This window comes from Octopus bimaculoides, chromosome 1, assembly GCF_046866305.1.
Source record: "Octopus bimaculoides isolate indiv1 chromosome 1, ASM4686630v1, whole genome shotgun sequence".
NCBI classification, from domain to species: Eukaryota; Metazoa; Mollusca; class Cephalopoda; order Octopoda; family Octopodidae; genus Octopus; species Octopus bimaculoides.
The window spans coordinates 79,400,601-79,420,937 of record NC_142928.1 but is presented as its reverse complement, the minus strand read 5'-3'; the positions used below and the strand labels follow the sequence as shown (position 1 = coordinate 79,420,937).

The 20,337-nt window shown below is 34.3% G+C and overlaps 1 protein-coding gene across 6 annotated transcripts in view; it reads left to right on the top strand.

Moving 5' to 3' along the window:
• LOC106883562 (chromodomain Y-like protein 2) overlaps nt 1-20,337 on the top strand; it is a 188,767-nt gene that overhangs the window by 116,908 nt on the left and 51,522 nt on the right. For 5 of the 6 annotated variants that reach the window (XM_052967614.2, XM_052967606.2, XM_052967617.2 and 2 more), the window contains one exon: nt 5,297-5,347. The exons of the other annotated variant lie outside the window; for it this stretch is intronic. In XM_052967614.2, the coding sequence (XP_052823574.1) occupies nt 5,324-5,347 (24 nt within the window). In that variant the 5' untranslated portion in view covers nt 5,297-5,323. The remainder of the gene's footprint in view (nt 1-5,296; nt 5,348-20,337) is intronic. 6 annotated transcript variants of the gene reach the window in all.

The following is a 20,337-nucleotide window of genomic DNA, read 5'->3' as shown; positions in this document are numbered from 1 at the left end:
CTATTTTATTCCTTATAAACTGTGAATTTCCCTGTCTAGAACTTTCATACGTACTCGCTTTGTCTCTGATGACGGTATACCCAGTGTACGGAACATGCTAGCCTATCACTTGGGATATCCCAGAAACAGCTGTAATACTTCTAATTAACCTTACCCTAATTAAATTATTATAAATGACTTGAGATACTCATCCTGCCTTGGTTTTTGATGTCCTTTTCTTCTAATGTATACCTGCTTACAGAAGCCTAGTATGGATCCCTAGTTCCAGCCTCAGCTGTGAACTTGGAACTTAATGGATGACCATTTATAGCACTTACTCAGCCTACCTATTTGTTTAGATCACCAGTGAACTAAACCCCTCATATCCTTTATATATGTCTACATATCACAAAATACCTGTTACAGTTTTGGGCCTCCCGAGGTCATGGCTAGAATCCACATCTCGACTATGTGCCTGCACAAGCTTTCCTTTTGTTTTAACTTCCATTAATTTTATGCATATAAATGTCTAAATATATATATGTATTATGTTATGTGTATGCATGTAAGCACCTATGTGTATGAGGATGAGGTTGCATACATACACACACATATATATATTTATATATACACAAGCGTAGGAGTGGTTGTGTGGTAAGTAGATTGCTTACCAGCCACATGGCTCTGGGTTCAGTCCCACTGCGTGGCACCTTGGGCAAGTGTGTCTTCTACTATAGCCTCGGGCTGACCAGAGCCTTGTGAGTGGATTTGGTAGACGGAAACTGAAAGAAGCCCGTCGTATATATGTATATATATATATGTTTGTGTGTCTGTGTTTGTCCCCACAACATCGCTTGGCAACTGATGCAGGTGTGTTAATGTCCCTGTAACTTAGCGGTTCGGCAAAAGAGACCGGTAGAACAAGTACTAGGCTTACAAAGAATAAGTCCTGGGGTTGATTTGCTCGACTAAAGGCGGTGCTCCAGCATGGCCACAGTCAAATGACTGAAACAAGTAAAAGAGAGTATACATGAGTATACATGGTGCTTTTACATAGCACTAGCACAAGAAAAGAAATATCATAGCATTTCAGACAGAATGATAAACATTTCTTTTCCTCTATGCATAACCTTACTTTCAACATTTCATTGACACAGAATTTTTCTATCATACACTTCACATGGCATTTTTGCATCACCTGCTCCTTGTGTGTGTATGTGCATATACATGTTTGTTTGAGTGTATACATATGTAGCTGTTGTAAATGCAGGAGGTTTTATGTCTATGTTTTGTGAGAATAGAGTTGCATGTATTTTTTATATTTTTTCCACCTATTAGAATTACTTCCCTTCTATTCAATGGGTTTTTTTTCATAGTGTTTGTTGGCATTAATAGCTGACGAGAATGTATCGTAGCTCTTCACTCCGACATTTGAAACTCGGAGTACTATAATGACAGCCTTTTACTGTTTGTTCTAAATTATAACATATATAAATAATCCTCTATTTCTCTAATATCGAGGTCTCGTTCTTTTGTTGTTACTTTTTATTTTATATGCGCGCACATACACACACACACACACACTCATTTATATATGTATATGTGTGTTACTGTCTCCTTGTCTTGACATCATGTGATATTTGTAAATGAGTGTCACTGATATACAAGCAGTGTCCTTCATTTCCAGGGAAATATTACTTTACTCGGAAACAGGTGGGGGTTAGTGATAGGGGGCATCTAGTCATAGAAAATCTGTCTCAACAAATTCTATCCAACCCATGTGAGCATGGAAAAGTGGACATTAAAATGATGATGATGATGACCACTATCATAGATGACCTTCTCTTTACAACCATTTTCACTGTATTTATCATTATATATAAAACCTCAGACTTCACTTAAATGTTGTAAAATCATTATTATTTTTTTTTTATGGTAAAGTTCATTGAAACTGGTTATGATGAAACTGCATCTGCTGTATAGTTGAATTAGTCTACTATAGCCTGGTCCTATCTTTGGCCAACATCCGAAGGCTTGTTTATAAGTTAGCAATGGTGATAAACGTCTTCACACGTAATTCCTGAATCATAGTTTTTTTTGTATCATTTTCATATAATGTCATTTTCTTTCTGTTTTTTTATCTTGAAGAACCCCCCCCCCCCTTTTTTTCTGTTTTGGTAGAAATGTATTCATTGTTTAATGCAAAGCAAATGATGACATTTTGATTCTAGCTGAAGTTTAGTATACTTTATTGAATTTATGAAAAAGGATGTGCTCCTCTCTTATCAGTTTTATTAGTACAGTTGCTTTACATACCTATAATTATGTACATATTTTTTTCTTTTTTCGAAGAAGAAATGCTGTACAAAACCAGGTCTTCTCTGTTCAAGCCCACAACTTGTCTTTTAGTAGACATCTTGGTTCAATGTGCCATTCAGATGTTTTTTTCTTTTTTAAGATGGTAGGGTGTAACTCAAAAAAAAATTTAGCTACTATTTCTGGCAATTTGAAAACTTGTGCAGAGGCTCCAAGTCAAGACAATGAGGAAGCCTACCAACCACATGGTTCCAGGTTCAGTCCCATTGCGTGGCACTTTGAGCAAGTGTCTTCTACTATAACCTCAGGCCGACCAAAGACTTGTGAGTGGATTTGGTAGACGGAAACTGAAAGAAGCCCATTGTGTGTGTGTGTGTGTGTGTGTGTGTGTGTGTGTGTGTGTGTATATATATATATGTTTGTGTGTGTATGTTTGTTCCCCCCACCATTGCTTGACAACCGATGCTGGTGTATTTACGTCCCCATAACTTAGCAGTTCAGCAAAAGAGACTGATAGAATAAGTACTAGGTTTACAAAGAATAAGTCCTGGGGTTGATTTGCTCGACTAGAGGCCCTGCTCCAGCATGGCCACAGTCAAGTGACTGAAACAAGTAAAAGAATAAAAGAATACCATATAGAATACTATATGATGAGATTCGAAATGCTGTACTTAACATTGAACAATAAATATCTAACGAGAAAGAGAGAGAGAGAGAGAACTAATTTACTAGATAGAAAGGAGCAGGTGATGCAAAAATGCCATGTGAAGTGTATGATAGAAAAATTCTGTGTCAATGAAATGTTGAAAGTAAGGTTATGCCAAGAGGAAAAGAAATGTTTATCATTCTGTCTGAAATGCTATGATATTTCTTTTCTTGTGCTAGTGTTATGTAAAAGCACCAGTGCTGGTACCACTTAAAAGTGCCGTGCTGGTGCCATGTAAAAGTGACAGGTACTGGTGCCATGTAAAAGCACCCAGTACACTCTGTAAAGTGGGTGGCATTAGGAAAGGGATCCAGCTGTAGAAACCATGCCAAAGCAGATGAAATGGAGCCTGGTCAGTCCTCCATCTGGCCAGCTCCTGTCAAGTCATTTAACCCATGCCAGCATGTAGAACAGATATTAAATAATGATGATGATGATGATGATGATGATAATTTCTCACTTATTCTTGTTCAAGGAAACAAACATGTTTCAAGTTTGATCCATAATGCTATTCTGATTTCTTGAATTTGAATATTCACCTATATTTTGTGTTGGTATTCCCTCATCAAGTTATTATTTATATTTAAGGACACTAGCCAGTCAGTGTATTGTATGTACTTCACTGTGATGTGAACAGATTGCTGTGATTTTCCTTTCTCATTTTAACCCTTTTGTTACCATACTTCGGTTGAAATATATGACCTTTCTTTCAGTTAATTTTTAAAATAATGAAAAATTTGATAAAACTGGCATTTGGAATATAAGTTAACTTGAAATTTGGTTGGAAGGTTTTAGTTTTGATTGCTTTAAAACCTGAAGTTTGCAGGTAGCTATCAATTGGGATAAAGCAAGGATTTTCTCTCATTTTTCTTCTTTTCATCTATTACTACCAGCACTGTCTTCATTTTTAATATTGGTCATGATGTTTTTCCTTACCTTACTTATGTTGTATGTGTTATATGTGTGTGTGCATGTGTTTTTTTTTTTACCTTGTTCATTTTTGTACTGAGGTATATCTTTAAGGGTGTTCTTGGGTGAAATAGGGAGATGGAACTTCTGACATGCTAACTAATTTCAATATCTCTTGGCAATCCCTAGAGGAGTTGTTTCTTATTGCTGAAGTCATTCATATTTATAGGATCCCAGGACTGCAAGCTAACAAAGCTCTCATCAATTATGTAGTGTTCTCACTTCATACAGTGATGAGCTGTACTTATTATGATATCTATCCATTTTCTGCTTAGGTGGTCAAGGCCATCAAAACTTATGATCCAGTTCGTTTTTGCTATAAAATCAACTTAAGAAATGATTATAAGAATCCTATAAATGCATGTATTTTGATGAATTGTGTTAACAATAGATGTCAGAAACTGACATTTATCTGTCCTAAGCAAGCTGCAAGTCTTGATGGTTTTTTTCAGTTTGAATTGGAATGATAAACATGATTTGGAGTTATTTTAGTCACATGTAGTAGCTACTATTAGTTGCATATCTCATTCTTTCCAAGTTTATATAGCTGCTGAAAGAAGCCATACTTTATTGGTATTTAAAACAAAGCAAAATGGAGAAAAGATTACTCTATGCCAGTCATTCCAACAGCTGCATAATGTATTCCTGTGGATTTGAGGTTTCATGTCTCACAATTAATTTACATGGTAGTTTTGATTCTTTATGTAACCGCTACTACTGCCACCACCATCACCAGTATTGTCACCCCCTGTCACCACCTCAATCATTTTCACTGTTACAGAAACCACAACTTATACATTATCATTATGAGGTGGCTAAAGCAGTAAGACTATTAGATTAAATATGTTATCAGAACTTAGTTCCATCTACTTACATTCTATGTTGTAATTTTTTGCTCTCCCTTCATTACAGAGTGATTAACAGCAGTACTAGTAATATACTTGGGTTTATTCAATTAATTTTACTCTCTTGCTCCAGAAAAAATTGGCCTTGGGCTTAGTCAAAAGAAATCAATATCATTTATTGACCTTGTGTTTATGTGTAGGAGAAAAAGTAGGACAGAATTAAATTGCATTATTACAGTATTTAGTTTTGTCTCTTTCAGTTCTTAGTTATCTTATCTCACTGGGGTTGGTGAAATAAAAATAATATCTGAAATAACTTAAGATGATTGCAACTAATTATAATAACCCCCTTTGCATGCAAAATTTGGTTTTGTTTTGTACTAAAAAAAAAGAAGAAAAATACAGTAGCATTATATCACCATTATTATATTATTTTCCATTATTGCAAAGTAACATAGTTATTTCTTCTTTCTATTTCCAGGTAAGGAACATTTCTTGTCACTGATCTATGATGTCTAATTCAGTGAAGCAGGTAATTAAAGTTTACTTTGATTTCATGTCCTTCAAAATATTCAGGACTTCTTCAGTTTGTTTTTTGTTTGCTTATATATTAAAAAACAAACAAAAAAAAACAAAACAAAACAAGAAAACCTTCAATATCTGAATATTTTGGCAATTGTGAACCTTATGTGGTAGATAACCTGCTTGGACCACTTATCTATTACTTGCTAGGTGATCATGTTACTAATTATACAACATTGTATTTATGTTTTGTTCTCTCTCTAATTAAGTGTAAATGTCTGCTTAAATATTTTGATATGAAGGCAGTTATTGTATATACACTTGATATTCAGGACACAGCTGTGTGATTAAGAAGTTTAATTTGCACCCACATGGTTTTGGATTCAATCTCACTGCTCAGCACCTTTGATGCCTACTGTTATAGCCCTGTACTGACCAATGTCTTATGAAATTTAGTAGATGGAAAACTGCAGGAAGCTCATCCAATATATAATATTCATGTTCCATACTTGCCGCTTGTTGAGTGCCGTAGGGGTAATGTCAACATTCTTTGTTGACATTATGACCAGTTGCTCTACATTTTTGGAAACCTCTGGAATAAAAAGAAATCTCTTCAAAACAGGTGAGAGTTGGTGACAGGAAGAGTGTCTGGTCGCAAAATCCAGGCCTCAATAACTCCCTGTCCAAACCCATGATAATACTGGAAAAACATAAATGAGTTCAAGCTCTGCAGTACCTCACCTGCATCCCTGGTAATTTGTTAGCTAAGTTCATTTTCATCCAGCCAAGATCTAATATAGCTAGATACCATGCCTTGGTTTGATGTATTTATGAAGACCAATCCCACCCAAGAATATATTTGGTGTAATCAAGTCATGTAGAATCCCTGCTAGTGATAGATATGAGTTCCACCAATACAATTCCCTTTTTCATTTGGCTGTTTATACAATGATATGTTTAATATTATTTAAATTAAAATTTGGGCTTCTTCCAGTTTCTGTCTACCAGATCCACTCACAAGGCTTTGGTTGGTCCAAGGGCATAGTAGATGTCACTTACCCAAGGTGCCATACTGGGTTTTAGTCCTACCGCGTGGCACCTTAGCCTCAGGCCGATCAAAGCCTTGTGGGTGGATTTGGTAGATATGAAAACTGGAAGAAGCCTGTCATGTGTGTCCCTGAGTTTGTCTTCCACCACTGCTTGACAACTGGCGATGATGTGTTTATGTCCCTGTAACTTAATAATTCAGCAAGAGGCACTGATAGAATGAGTACCAGGCTTAGCAAGAAAGCAAAAAAAAAAAAAAAAGTACTGGGGTTTTAATTGGCCCAAAAATCTTCAAGAGCAGTGCCCTAGCATGGCCACAGTCTAATAACTGAAACAAGTAAAAGATAAAAGGATAATGATATATAATGCTTTTGTATTGCTCAGTGTACATGTGAGGATATTTATTTATATATATATATATATATATATATATATATATATATATATATACACACACACACAATCAGTTGATCCATGCTAATCTGGTATCAATGGGACATGTGGAGTGCCAGATTAGTGAGTTTGCCACACCGCCAGTTGTTACATTAGCAACGTTAAGTTTGCCTGACTACCTCATCCTACCATTTAAAATACCCTGTAAATCAGTATGGGTTGATTGATAAATGGAAAAGGAAACTTTAAGTGAAAAGCAAGTGAAATTTTAATGAAGAACACATAAAATCAAAAGTACAGTTACAACAATTCTGTCATTTCTAGTGAAGAGTTGGAATTTACAGGTAAGTAGTATTAAATATCAGGAAATTGGATGTCAGGATCACCATCTTCATCTTAGAAAGTGACTGTCACAGTATCTTCTCTGGGAATTGGCAATGATAGTGGCAGTACATCTGTAGGAGCAGAAATTGATGGCATTTGATTTTCAAATATTAACTCCTCTGTTGCACATTTTTTAGCTATTTTTAAAAAATTATATCTTAACACTTTCCTTAGCATATTTCTTTTAAAATACATTTTTTTTTGTTTTGATCAATTTTGAAAATAAACAATTTAGAAAGGTAACTTTGTCATTATTAATTTGGTGTTTGGAATATAAATTAACATGAAATTTTTGTGGAAGGTTTTAATTTAAATGGCATGTATCATAGAACCCTGGGCTATCTCTTGTTGGTTGATATTAAAAGGGTTATACTAAACCGTGTCATATATTCTGGTTTTCCTTTGATTAATTTATCCTAAGTGTGTATAGGTTTCTTTATTTTGTCTTCAGCTTCTCAAAGTGGATGGTACCAAGCCCTGGAGGAGGCAGTGGAAAATTTTATATGGGTACTGGGTATAAAGAGTATACTAGAGCATTGGGTGATAGATAAATGTTTTAAATTTCGAAAATATTTACAATTTTTATTGTGTGTAAACCATCTGATAATTTTAGTGACCATCTGTAAAAGAAAAAAAAATACAGGAATGACACTGAACTATTTAAACCTAAATGTAGAAAGGGATGAGAATGGTCACTACTGGAATGACTTAGGAGTGAACAGCACCTTTCTCAGTTTCCTCTGTTGGGTTTTCATACTCCCTGGATTTTTTTCTTTGCTTTGTAGCCCAGCCTGAATTTAATGTCCTTGAATAAATGAGGAGAATCATTAGGAATGACTGGGTTAGTACTAAGTCAGCAAGAAATCAGTTTGGAAATTCAAAGTTGTAGTAAAGTATTCTGTGCTGTGAGGTTTTGTAGAGACTAATGTTTTTGGAAATGTCCAAATGTCATATTCAAGTTTATCTCATATAATATAATTTGATAATCACAGGGAAGTTTTTCTGTTCTTATTTCTAAAAATGTTTAGGATCATATAGAATCTGAGATGCATTAATATTTTGAGGAATTGTTATCTCTTTCCCTTCCAAGCATAACACGCTCACAAACAAGATACAGGAGTTCCTTGCTTTAAGGAAGTATTGCATTCCTGAAAATCTGGTCGTTATGTGAAATTAATCTTTTTATTGACTTTCATATTATCAAGTGAGATTGTGTTCCTATGGAATTAAAAAAAAAAATAAAATAAAAAGAAGCACAAGAAAAACAAAGAAGAACAAGCAACACAATCACCTTTATACATGAAAATAACTATTTCTAAATATACAGTGTGATATACATAAAAAATACAAAAATATTTAGAGGAATAAGTTGGGGAATTAATAAGAATCATAATATTGTAAGAGTATGTTCTTTCCACAAAAGATATTAACTACTGTGTGAGGGAGTGGTGGTGGAATGAGCGTTATTAAGAGGATGAAGGATAATATTTACTCAGTTATTGTTCATTATCACAAACATCAGCTTGAGAGATGAAGAACTTATCCAAAGTTGTTTGTTGTTTATGACGCATCACCTCTTTGTATAGCTCAGTTAAGAAACTGAGCTCATTGTAAACTCCTCTTGTAATTTTTATGTTACATTCATGATTAGAATTGTTATAAGCAAAAACCTGCTGACCTTCTTCTGTAAGTGTCAACCCTTTAACAGTAATTTTTATTGTCAGCTTAAGTGGTGTAGGTGGAACTTCCATTGTCTCCTTTATTTTCTCAGCTTTTTCTTTTTCTAACAACATCAATCCTTGTTAGATAAACTTTCTGGGACACCAACAACTCAATCACATTCATCCTCTGACTTCTTCAAATCCTTTATCCTCTGCAAGTGTCACAATATTTTTGTTGAGGAAAACTTCTAATGTCTGGCCACATACTTTTCCAAGCACCATTCAAAGTTTAAGGTTTCACTTCATCTCATGAATCAGCTATATTATCCACAGTATCCATTAAGTTGAATTTCTTCCAGAAATCTCTAACTGTAGGTCTATCCTACCTGTCAATTAATTTCAAAAGCTGTTTGAAAGTTCTTCTCATATAATATGCCTTGAAGTTAGCTATCATATGTTGATCCATTGGCTGGAGCAAAGAAGTTGTGTTCTTGGGGATATATTCTACTCTCACATTATCAGAAAGGCCATCAAAGTTAAGTGGGTGGCTCAGTATATTGTCTAAAAGAAACAATACTTTGTTGGGATAATGTCTGGCACTGTACAGCAAGACAAAAGCGTTTGTAAACTACTCTTTGAAAAGGCTCTTAGTCATCCATATTTTCTTATTTGAATGCTAGAGATTGTGTAATCCTTAAAAGCTCTTAGATTTTCATAGTGGTACACATGTAGAGGCTTTAATTTGATATCACATAGTATTCCCCACCAAAAGAAGCATCAGACAATTTTTGGAAGCTTTAAATCCTGGTGTTGATTTTTGAAACTATTATCTTCAAAATCTTTTCATCACCACTTTCTCACCATGAAAATTTTCAGATCTTTTGCTTACAAACCCACTCCTTATCTATAGATGTACATAGAACATAACTGTATCTTCTATTTCTCTCTCTCCCCTCCTCCTCTTTATATATATATATATATATATATATATATATAGTTTTGTTATATCCTGTTAAGAACATAGTACAGTATAATGCTTTCAGATTTCACCCAGTGCTATCCAGCAGTAGTATTATACATACTGCTAGATTTATGTTGGGGCTTCTATAGTGTGTGAATAGGTAATTGAATAATAAATGTCCAACAAGGTGTATGATTGGACATTTATTTGCAATCACTACAATTGTTTTCACGTTATATAGTTCTCCAGGCTTGCAGGTATTTGGTTTTATATATATATATATATATATATATATATATATATATATATACACACACACACATATATAACCTCAAAAGTTCTTCCTAATATATAAACATGATGTCATATGTTTGTGCTATTACATCACATCTTAATTATCTTTGTAAGCTCTGGGTGAATTGAATCTGTGACCCAAATCTTGTTTCTTGGTTGTAACTATCTCAATTAACTTTACCAATGCCTGTCTTTTGGAATCTATTGAGCTAATCATACATTAATTGATATCTTTTACTAAGAAAGGCCATGCATTTTTACATTAGTCTTTGCACTAGTTTGTGGTAGAAAAATAAAAAGCGTCTGTATATTTTAATAGCTGTTAACTGGTTTATGTCCATTTAAATGGTTGAGCTAGCTTGTTTGTTGGATATCAATCTGCTCTAAGCTGGATGTCCTTCTGAACTGGAGTTTGAAAGGATATGAAATGCAAATCAGTAGTGGAATTTGACTTTTGCCAATCAAATAAATTAGAGTTGGCACAAGCCAATAAGGAAGCCTCTGTGCTTGAAATAGCAACCAAATTCCTTTATATTATACCCTACTGTTTTAAAAAGGTAAGAATACATTAGACAGTAATATAAAAAGGTGTGATATTCTTAATTGGAACACCTTTAAATCTTAGATCTGTCTGCTTGATCAGGGCTAACTACAGCAAGCAAAGTTACATGTCTTGCTCAGGGTCATAGAAACATTCATAAAGACTGTAGTAATATATTTGTATCTATGTAGTTAGTGATCTAATATTTAACTTCACAACCATTGTACTTCATTATAACAGACATGAGTTAAATGTGACCTGACAGTGATCTGAGATGACTCTGAGACTGGATCAGGACACATGGATACATACTTTATTGATATGCTATTCAGTTTATATTTGTATAGAAATTCAATTATTAAATTGATGACAGTAGTGATACTGTTTTTGAATTGTATCCGCTATTGGCTGTGGTCTGAGTGGATCTTTAGCATAGAAATAATATTTGAGAGCTATGTTGTTCTAAGATTTTAGAATGATTGCATCGCCATCATGATGGTTTTAAAGCCCACCTTCCCACACTTATATGGGTCAGACAGAATTTATTGAGATGAAGTTTTTATGCTAAGATGTAGTTCTTGATACCAGCTCTCACCTTTTTCTGTATTGGATAATATTCCTCCATGTCCAGACAGGTTTTCACAAAAGATTGGAAATCAAGGAGACCACTTACTTGACAGTGGCACTTGTTTACAACTATCATATGGTGTCAAGACGAGACAGTAACATGCACATGCATGCATATGTATGCATACACACACACACACACACACACACACATGACAGGCTTCTTTCAGTTTCTGTGTAACAAATCGACTCATTAGGCTTTGGTTGGCCTGGGTCTATAATAGAAGACACTTGTGCAAGATGCCATGTAGTGGGAGCAAATCTGAAACTGTAGTTGGGAAGCAAGCTTCTTAACACACAGTCATGCTTGTGCCTACTTATATTTCCGATTTGAAAGGCTGTAGAAATTTTGCTGAGAGAGAATTTTGGCTATATTGAACAGTTGAAACAACTACAGGCTGGTTCATGATTATGATAATGACTGTATCATCATCATCATCGTTATTGTTATTATGATAAATGATTTGATACAAAATCAATTATATTATAAATGAAATGTTACACATCTACCCATCCAAAATGTTGTTTCTGCTTCACCACTCCTCCACACCCTATCTTCCTTATACCTCTTCCTTCCCACCTGCTGTACTCCTCCCCCCCCCATTTCCTAATCTCCCCTGTTGAATTTCTCCCTCCCTCACAACAAATCTTCCTGATAACCCCTCCCTTCCACCTTTCTCCTTTCACAATCTTGCAAACTTACCCACCCATTAACTTTAGTGTGTGTACCCTCTGTCACATCTTCACCACCTTTCTCTCTTCTCTGTCTCTCCCCCTCTCCTCTTTCTCTCTCTGTTTTAATGGAGATAGCCATGTATCTCCTTTACTGCAAAACATCTATTTCTGCCCCTCTACTCATATGCTGACTTCGATGTTCTCTGTCATAAAGCCATATTCCTCAATAATACTACCACATTAAGTTGTGAGATTTTGTCTTGTAAATTATTTGGTGAACTCATTGCTGCTGGTGCCATGTAAAAAGTGCCCAGTACACTCTGTAAAATAGTTGGTGTTAGGAAGGGCATCTAGCTTTAGAAACCAATTCCAAAGCAGACTGTTTTCTGACTTGCCAGCTCCTATCAAGTCTTTCGGCCCATACCAGCATGAAAGATGGATGTTAAATGATGAAGATGATAATTAAGTTTCTAATTTAAACTTACCAAGCTTATTACCTTTAGGCTACTCACCTATCAATTAAACCTGTTTACTTGTGTATTCCCTTGTGGTTTGATTATGAGGGTTGACACTTCTGTTTTACTGTTTTCTTTATGTGCCAATGGGGAAAAAAAAAAAAAAAAAAGTTTTTTTTTTTAACCCTGTAAAGTTAGACTTGCAGGTAATGGAAGTGGGATTAATTAACTTTATATATAAGAATAAATGTTTGAATCCAAAGGCATAGTCTCTGGTATTTTACCAATGTTACTAAGTTTATACCACTGAAATATTTCATTTGAAATCATTCATATATATGTTAGTAGAATGATTAACAACATTTTCTGGCAAGGTGTCTTTGTGTTTGTGTGTATCTCTCTCTTTCACACATACACATAATCTTAATCTTTGTCTGTCTACCTCCACCATCTCCTTGTGTTTATTCTTTCTCAATGTTGTTTCCATATTTTCATTTTGTCCTTCCCTCTCATTCTCTCTCGCTTTCCTTTTTTCTTTGTTTTCTTTGTATTTTTTTCTTATTATCTTCAACCATAATAATAAAGAAAATAATTTTAAAAATGGTGGTCAACCTTCCAAAATGTCTTTCATTTTTCTTAAATATAGAAAGCTTAATGATTTTAGCTGTAATTGTTTTTGGCAGTGGTAGTACATCTAAATTTTATCCCAAACATAATGCCGTCCACCTTAACAAAATATGCCTACGGTGTGGAAGAACCTTTAAGAAACCTCTTTCTTTTGTGACCCAAAACAATGAATCCAAAATTTTGGAATACATTATTCTCTCATTCTATTTTTTTAATGTTATTAGCTTTTGAGAGTAAACATACATAGTCATGCCATATAGTTTCAAAACAAAGTAATGAGCAGAATTGAGATTCAAAAGGTGAAGGAAATATTATTCTATTTGATGAATATGAGTCATAGTAAAAAGAAATGTTTTGTTCATATCTATAGTTAGATACACCATAAAATCTTGGCATCAAAAGATTTATAATATATATATATATATATATATATCTTTAAATTTTCTTTTTCGTCATAATCATCATCATCATCACATCTCCATTTTTCTATGCTTGCACAGCTTGGATGGGTTTCCTCCAGCATAGCATCTCACTTCTTGATACAGTTCTTTGTCATCTCTGTGACATTCAGCCTCTTCAGATCATCTTTCTCTGCTTCTCCTCATATCTTCTTTGGTTTGCCTCTTCTATAATGTCCTTGTAAGCTCATTTGGGTTTTTGGCACTTCATTATCCCACTGTCTCCTTTTAAACACATCTAATGTCAATGCTAACTCAGTCTTACCCTCTTGCATTCTCTATTGAGTCTTCCCTCATATACAATTTTTTATTTTAGCTCATTTGTATTCAATTATTCATGCACATTAACATTATACATCCAGCAGAGCATGTTCACTTCAATTCTTTCCTTCCTTCACACACTCTCTGCATTCAGTGTCAATGTTTTGCAATCGTACAGTATCACACTTTGTACACAAGTCACTTGCAATTGTCCTTCAAAGATAATACTCCTTGAACTTCACCCACCCCATTCTTATTCTGGTTGTTATACTTTTAGAACACTCTTAATTTGTCAGCTTTCAGTTGTAAGTCTTTTTCTTGTGTTTTGAAACTATTGAATATATATAAGGGAGAATTTACGAAAAAAGCAACAACAGACGAGGACAGGTGGTGTAAACAACAAAAGGATGTATTAGTTTAACGCTCGGGAATAGAGAAAGTCTTTAACGTTTCGAGCTACGCTCTTCAACAGAAAGAAATAAGGAGAAAAACAGCAAATATATAGCAAATATATATATATGTTTGTGAAATCTTACTTTGGTAACCAGAGATGAAACCATACATTGAAATTGTTTTACTTTAGTATGCAGGTACCATTTTAAAATGCATATCTACTTTTTCATTACCCTCTCAATTTGCACAGAAATTCTAAGTGCTTATTGCAAGAATACCTATTCATTTAATTCCACATCTTCCTATCAGTTTTGTTGCTAAGTAAAGTAAGTATAGAAACAAAACTTGAATGTCTGAGATAGTTGCTATTAATAAAATTATAATTTTATGAACTGTTACCTTCATCTTTAAAGATGAAAATATTTGTATATGTACATCTACACTACATTTTGATTGGTTTGATCTTCAGTTATCATCTGGTGACTTACTCTCGGATGTAAATATAGAATCAGATTCGATTCAGATTAAGAATCTCGATTGCTAATGTGCCTCAATAGCCTTACATGAAGAGGAATATTTATCCTTAGTACAGAAATAATAGTTCCTAGTTTGAATCCAGCCCGGTGCAAATAAAAATGTTAAGAGTTTTTTTAAAACTCTTTAGCATTCAGATTCTTCTCTAAAATGCAATGCTTATTCACTCACATTGTTTTATATTAATTATGCATTATCTTGTAGCTTCAAGATTTTTGTTGATGTGTTTGTGTATTTTTGAAATGGCAATTTAGGGTAGGTGTGAGAAGCCAGAACTGGCTGGTTTGAGCATAAAACAATAAGTATATTTGGGCTGGATATGGCCAGATATGACCTGTTTAAGTGCTTAAGGGTTAATGGTGTCACTCTATTAAGCGAATATAATGTCACCCCTGCCATGAATTGAACTAATATTACAACTACTATGACAATTATTACTCTGTTAAAATATACTATTTACAAACTAACATTTTTAAGATAAGTTATAACCAGAATAGTTTGGGTTTTCCAGTTATTAGCTTTATTCCCCACCTTTTTTTTAATTTCTGTCTTTGTTTCAAAACACAATATCAGCATATACTCCTGAAAATGTTATGTAGTTTGAAAAACAGAGATGTAGGCAATGGACATGAAAATACAAACAACTTTGTCTTTTTTTCTTTTTCTTTTGTACTATTTTAAATCTATTTGGTGTTCTAAATTGAAATACTAGGGTGTTTGGCCTGGAACAGAACCTTTTCATTGGTAATATAGTCCTTCCATCAAATCCTCATGATTGCATGAGGTTTGTACTGTTGGAAATGTTTGATTTTCTTCAAGTCATGTTGATACATGACCTCACCACCGAAACACTACATTAACACCCTGTTAAATCACATGATGGATTAAGTCTGCCACCCAAGTATTTAAGAATGCAAATACTGCAACAAATACTGTTAGGTATTTTGCCCAGTAGTCTAATAATTCTGCTAATCCATTGTCCTTTAGTCGGTGCTTTCATTTATTGACCCCAAAAAGGATGAAAGGCAATGTGGACCTTAACAGGATTTGAACTCAGACTACAGTGAACTGGAATAAATACTACAAGTATTTTGTCCTATTCTCAAACAACTCTACCAATTTACCAACTGTGAAATCTGGTGTTCAGAGATTTGACATCAATACTACTGAACAGGAAAGACAACACTTGGACAAAGTTTAGAATATTAAGCTGTAGATTGGAGTAAACTTGTTTCGCATTTTCTAAATTCTAACATAATGGTTGTTTAAGAGTACTAAGTGATGGTGTTAGAAGCTTTTACTAATGTGATTATAGTTTCCTTTTCCTCTTTATTTGCATGTAGTTTTAAAGTTTTTTTAGTCTCTTGGTTTCATAACACTATATAGATCCTTTTATTTTCCAGCAATTTGCATTTGGTACATTTTGGTTATCTCACCCCCATTAAAAAATTGGATTATCTCCCCTGGTTTTATGAGAAATATTGGTACTTTTGGGTATCCCCCTCAATTAAGAAAATTGTTTAACCCTCAATAAAACAAAAAAAAAAGTGAAAAAAATTAATAAACATGAAAAACGAAAAGATTAAACATCTTATTGAATCTAATAACATTTTTATAACAAATCATAGCATGCCTACTGAGGAGGCCAAACATCAACAATGTGTTGAAGTATTGAATCAAAAGGATCTAACTCTTTTAATCCAACCTCTTGTTGCCATATTAACTCAAGTTTTTAGTGGGAAGATAACCCAATTTTTTAACGGGAGGTGAGATAACCAAAAAGCACCTTACATTTTGTTGATCTGTCTGTCTGTCTGTCTGTCTGTCTGTCTGTCTGTCTGTCTGTCTGTCTGTCTGTCTGTCTGCCTGTCTGTATTTATTTATTTATTTACAATTGCTCTGTAGTGAACCTATTTTAAGAAGATAAAAGAAATGAAATATTTCAGTTTGAAATGTTTTCAGGTTTCGTTATTAAGTTGGAATATTTTATAATTGCTTGAGACACAAAAAAGCAAAAACAAGAAAAAAAACCCATGAACTGTAACTCTAACACACACACACACACACACACACACACACACACACACACACACACACACATAGTGTGTGTATGATACTTACATTTTTCTGGTCCTGTCGAACTGTCCAGCCCATGCTAGCATGGGAGGCAGCCATTACATGATGATGATGATGATGATGATGAGTCTCTATAATTTGTTGGGGTAGCTTAATTTGAGAGATGAACAAACTGTGACATGTGGGGCTTCCAAAAATTAGTTAAAATTGTTTTAGTTGTTGGTCTGTCTCCTGATGAGTCATATTGGCCCACTTGAAAATGATAGCTCATGCCTTGTCTAGATCATATAATAGACAATTGAACAATGGAATTTTAAATTGAAGTGACTACCAAGAAGAGCATCCATGTGTGTGTGTAATTAGCACAAAATACCATCTTGTCACCAGCTTCTCTTAGCAAAGGAATTTTAACCTTGAAATATTGAAATATAAAGTAAAAAGGTGTAGATAGTTGCTTTGTTTTGCTTGTTTTCATTCTTATTTCTAACTTGCTTTGTAGTGGCTTTCTAAAACAATTGTGTGTGTGTGTGTGTGTCTGTTGATATCATCACAAACCACACATTTAGAAACACATCTGTTTGTTCACTTTGCTTGTAAAAGAAAAACAAGCTCGAACTTCTATCAGGTTATAATCATTGAATTTATTTATAGATTACTTTAAGTGATTTCCCAGTTAGTAACTGTAAATGTGAAGGAAGTCAATATTTGCCTATCACACTGACTTTTCCCACATTTTTGACACACAACTCACAGTCTGATTATTTTTCTGTTTCTCTGACTAGATTTGATACTGTTGTTGGCAAAAGGCTCTTTCTGTCCGTGTGTGTGTGTGTGTGTGTGTGTGTGTGTGTGTGTGTGTGTGTGTGTGTGTGTGTGTGTGTGTGTGTGTCTCTCTCTCTCTCACACACACATAGTCCCTGTCTGTTTTTCAGTTACTTTAGGCATTGTTCTTGCATTGTTGAGTGATGTTAGCTTATCGTGTGCTTAATACTGAGTTATTTAATGTCTTGTTTCCACTAGCAGTATGAGCAAGGGAACCTGTAGATGCTCCCTTTGTGTTATATGTGTGGCTGTGTTATAGGTACTCTGTGTTATCTGGTTTATTTCTATTTTGTGGTCCATAGGCTACTTTAGTATATTTTGCTCTGTGGCTTTTGTTGAGGTTATTGTGATATATGTTTGTTGACACACCTTGCACTTCCTTAAAAGTGTCAGGGGGGTAAAAAAAAGTGAAGAAAAAGCTACCAGTAAATTCTTTCTTAATGTCTAAGACTCCCACATCTTATCATCATTATAATCATTTTGACATCCACTTTCCATGTTTGCATGGGTCAGATGGAGTTTACAGATTTTCTGCAGCCAGATGTTTTTCCTGTTGTCAACCCTCACCTCCTTTCAAACAAGCTAATTATTTTTCCATGGCCAGACAATGCCCTTCAAAAACACTGGAAATGAATGACGTTGCTAATCATTTGTAACTATAATGTTATGATGTCAAGATAAGGAGACACAAACATACACACACACACACGCATGCATGAATACATGCACACACGTGTGCTTGTGCATGCCCACACACACACACACTATATGCTGAACTTTTAGTTTTCATTTGCCAAATCCACTCCTTTTTTGTTTTCCAAGATATAATGGTTTGAAATCTTAATCTATTGTCCACTCCTGCTGTTCACATCACTCCTACTCAAATTTAACTGTGAAAGGTGGTTTCTGCACATATGTTTATCCCACTCCTCTCTCTCACTTAGATAACTGTAACCAGACCAGGACTTTCAGTCAACCTCATTCAAATTTTACTTTCTCCTCTCTTCTAAATACATCTGTTTTCCTCAATGGCTCTCTGAATGCCTTCAACCACCAAATTTTTGATCATATTTCTTCTTGCATTGAAAACATCTATCCTACTTCACCCTTCTCTAAATACACCATCGTCCATGACTCAATGTTCACAACTCTTCTTGGCTTTCATACTCATTCCACACAGATACAATGGGTACAATGACCAAATTTTCTGCAATCCTTAATTCTTTTCATAAAGTAGTGATAAGCAGGTACTTTTAAAGTGCTATGTTAAAATGCAAAACCACTGCTGCCAAAACTGCTATTGGTTCTAGATAAAGCTCATTACTGAACTTGAAATAACAAAATCAATGGAAAATGGAGGTGTTCGGTTAAAATCTTGAATTGTTTGTCTTGTTTTAAATTTTTAATCTATTTCTAAAAAAAAAAAAAAAAATGCATCAACTTAGATGTTTATGCTGATGAGTATTTTCCTCCTCTACACTCATATCTGACTGGCATATAGAATCTAAGAGGCCTTGATCTCTTTCTCATCTTCAGACCCAGCCTTTACCAAACCATTAGTCATATTGATGAGCAATATCAAACAAAAACCTATAAGTCTGAATAATGTAGAAAATTTAAAATTCAATGTATTAAGCATTCTCAGTGGCATTTCACAATTTAATTATGTGCAGGTTTACCTTAAATTTCAGTCTAGTTTCTGCTACCTTAGTCAATGATTAATATTATTTCCATTTCTTCCTTGCAAGTACAGAAGACAACTTAAGATATGTTTTGATCAAATATTCTTCTTAAGCCATTCAAGTACATCTTGGTCAGAATGTTTGCAATATAATGAGAATTTTCTAGACTTTTGAATAAAGCTTCTGTTTGTGATAAAGAGACTTCTTATGCACAAAGACACATTTTGCAAAGAAATGTATACAGACAAAATAATTAAGACCAGTATTTATTTTATTGATCTCTTGACTCAGAGATAATATTGACTGCAATATACTTTATCACAGATTGGTGAGAAATGAAATTACATTTTGTAAAGTCCATGTACCATTTCCACCACTTGTCACTATGAATTATGTGTTTGATATATTTAATATGATTTTTAGTTATAAGTTATAAAGTAATAAATATTTGGATTTTTAAAATTGAATTTTTATTATTGTCTGCATTTACAAAAACTTTGTATCCACTAGCACAATAAGGAAATTTGTTCTTGTTGAAGATCCATTATAGAGAAGTCCTGTTAATCATTGATGGTTTGACAAGTTACAGTAAAAAAATGTAGGCGTAGGAATGACTGTGTGGTAAGTAGCTTGCTTACGAACCACATGGTTCCGGGTTCAGTCACACTGTGTGGCACCTTGGGCAAGTGTCTTCTACTATAGCCTCGGGCCGACCAAAGCCTTGTGAGTGGATTTGGTAGACGGAAACTGAAAAGAAGCCCAACGTATGCGTGTGTATATGTTTGTGTCTATGTTTGTTCCCCCAGCATCGCTTGACAACCGATGCTGGTGTATTTACATCCCCGTAACTTAGTGGTTCGGCAAAAGAGACCAATAGAATAAGTACTAGGCTTACAAAGAATAAGTCCTGGGGTCGATGCGCTTGACTAAAGGCAGTGCTCCAGCATGGCTACAGTCAAATGACTGAAACAAGTAAAAGAGAGAGTAAATGGCCATAACAAATCTATTGGTGTGCAAGTAAGAAAGAGATTTAGTTATAAAATATTTACCTTGAGGAATGTAAAGTCTCCAGATTTGCTACTACCAATAGTAATTGAATTTACCAAGAT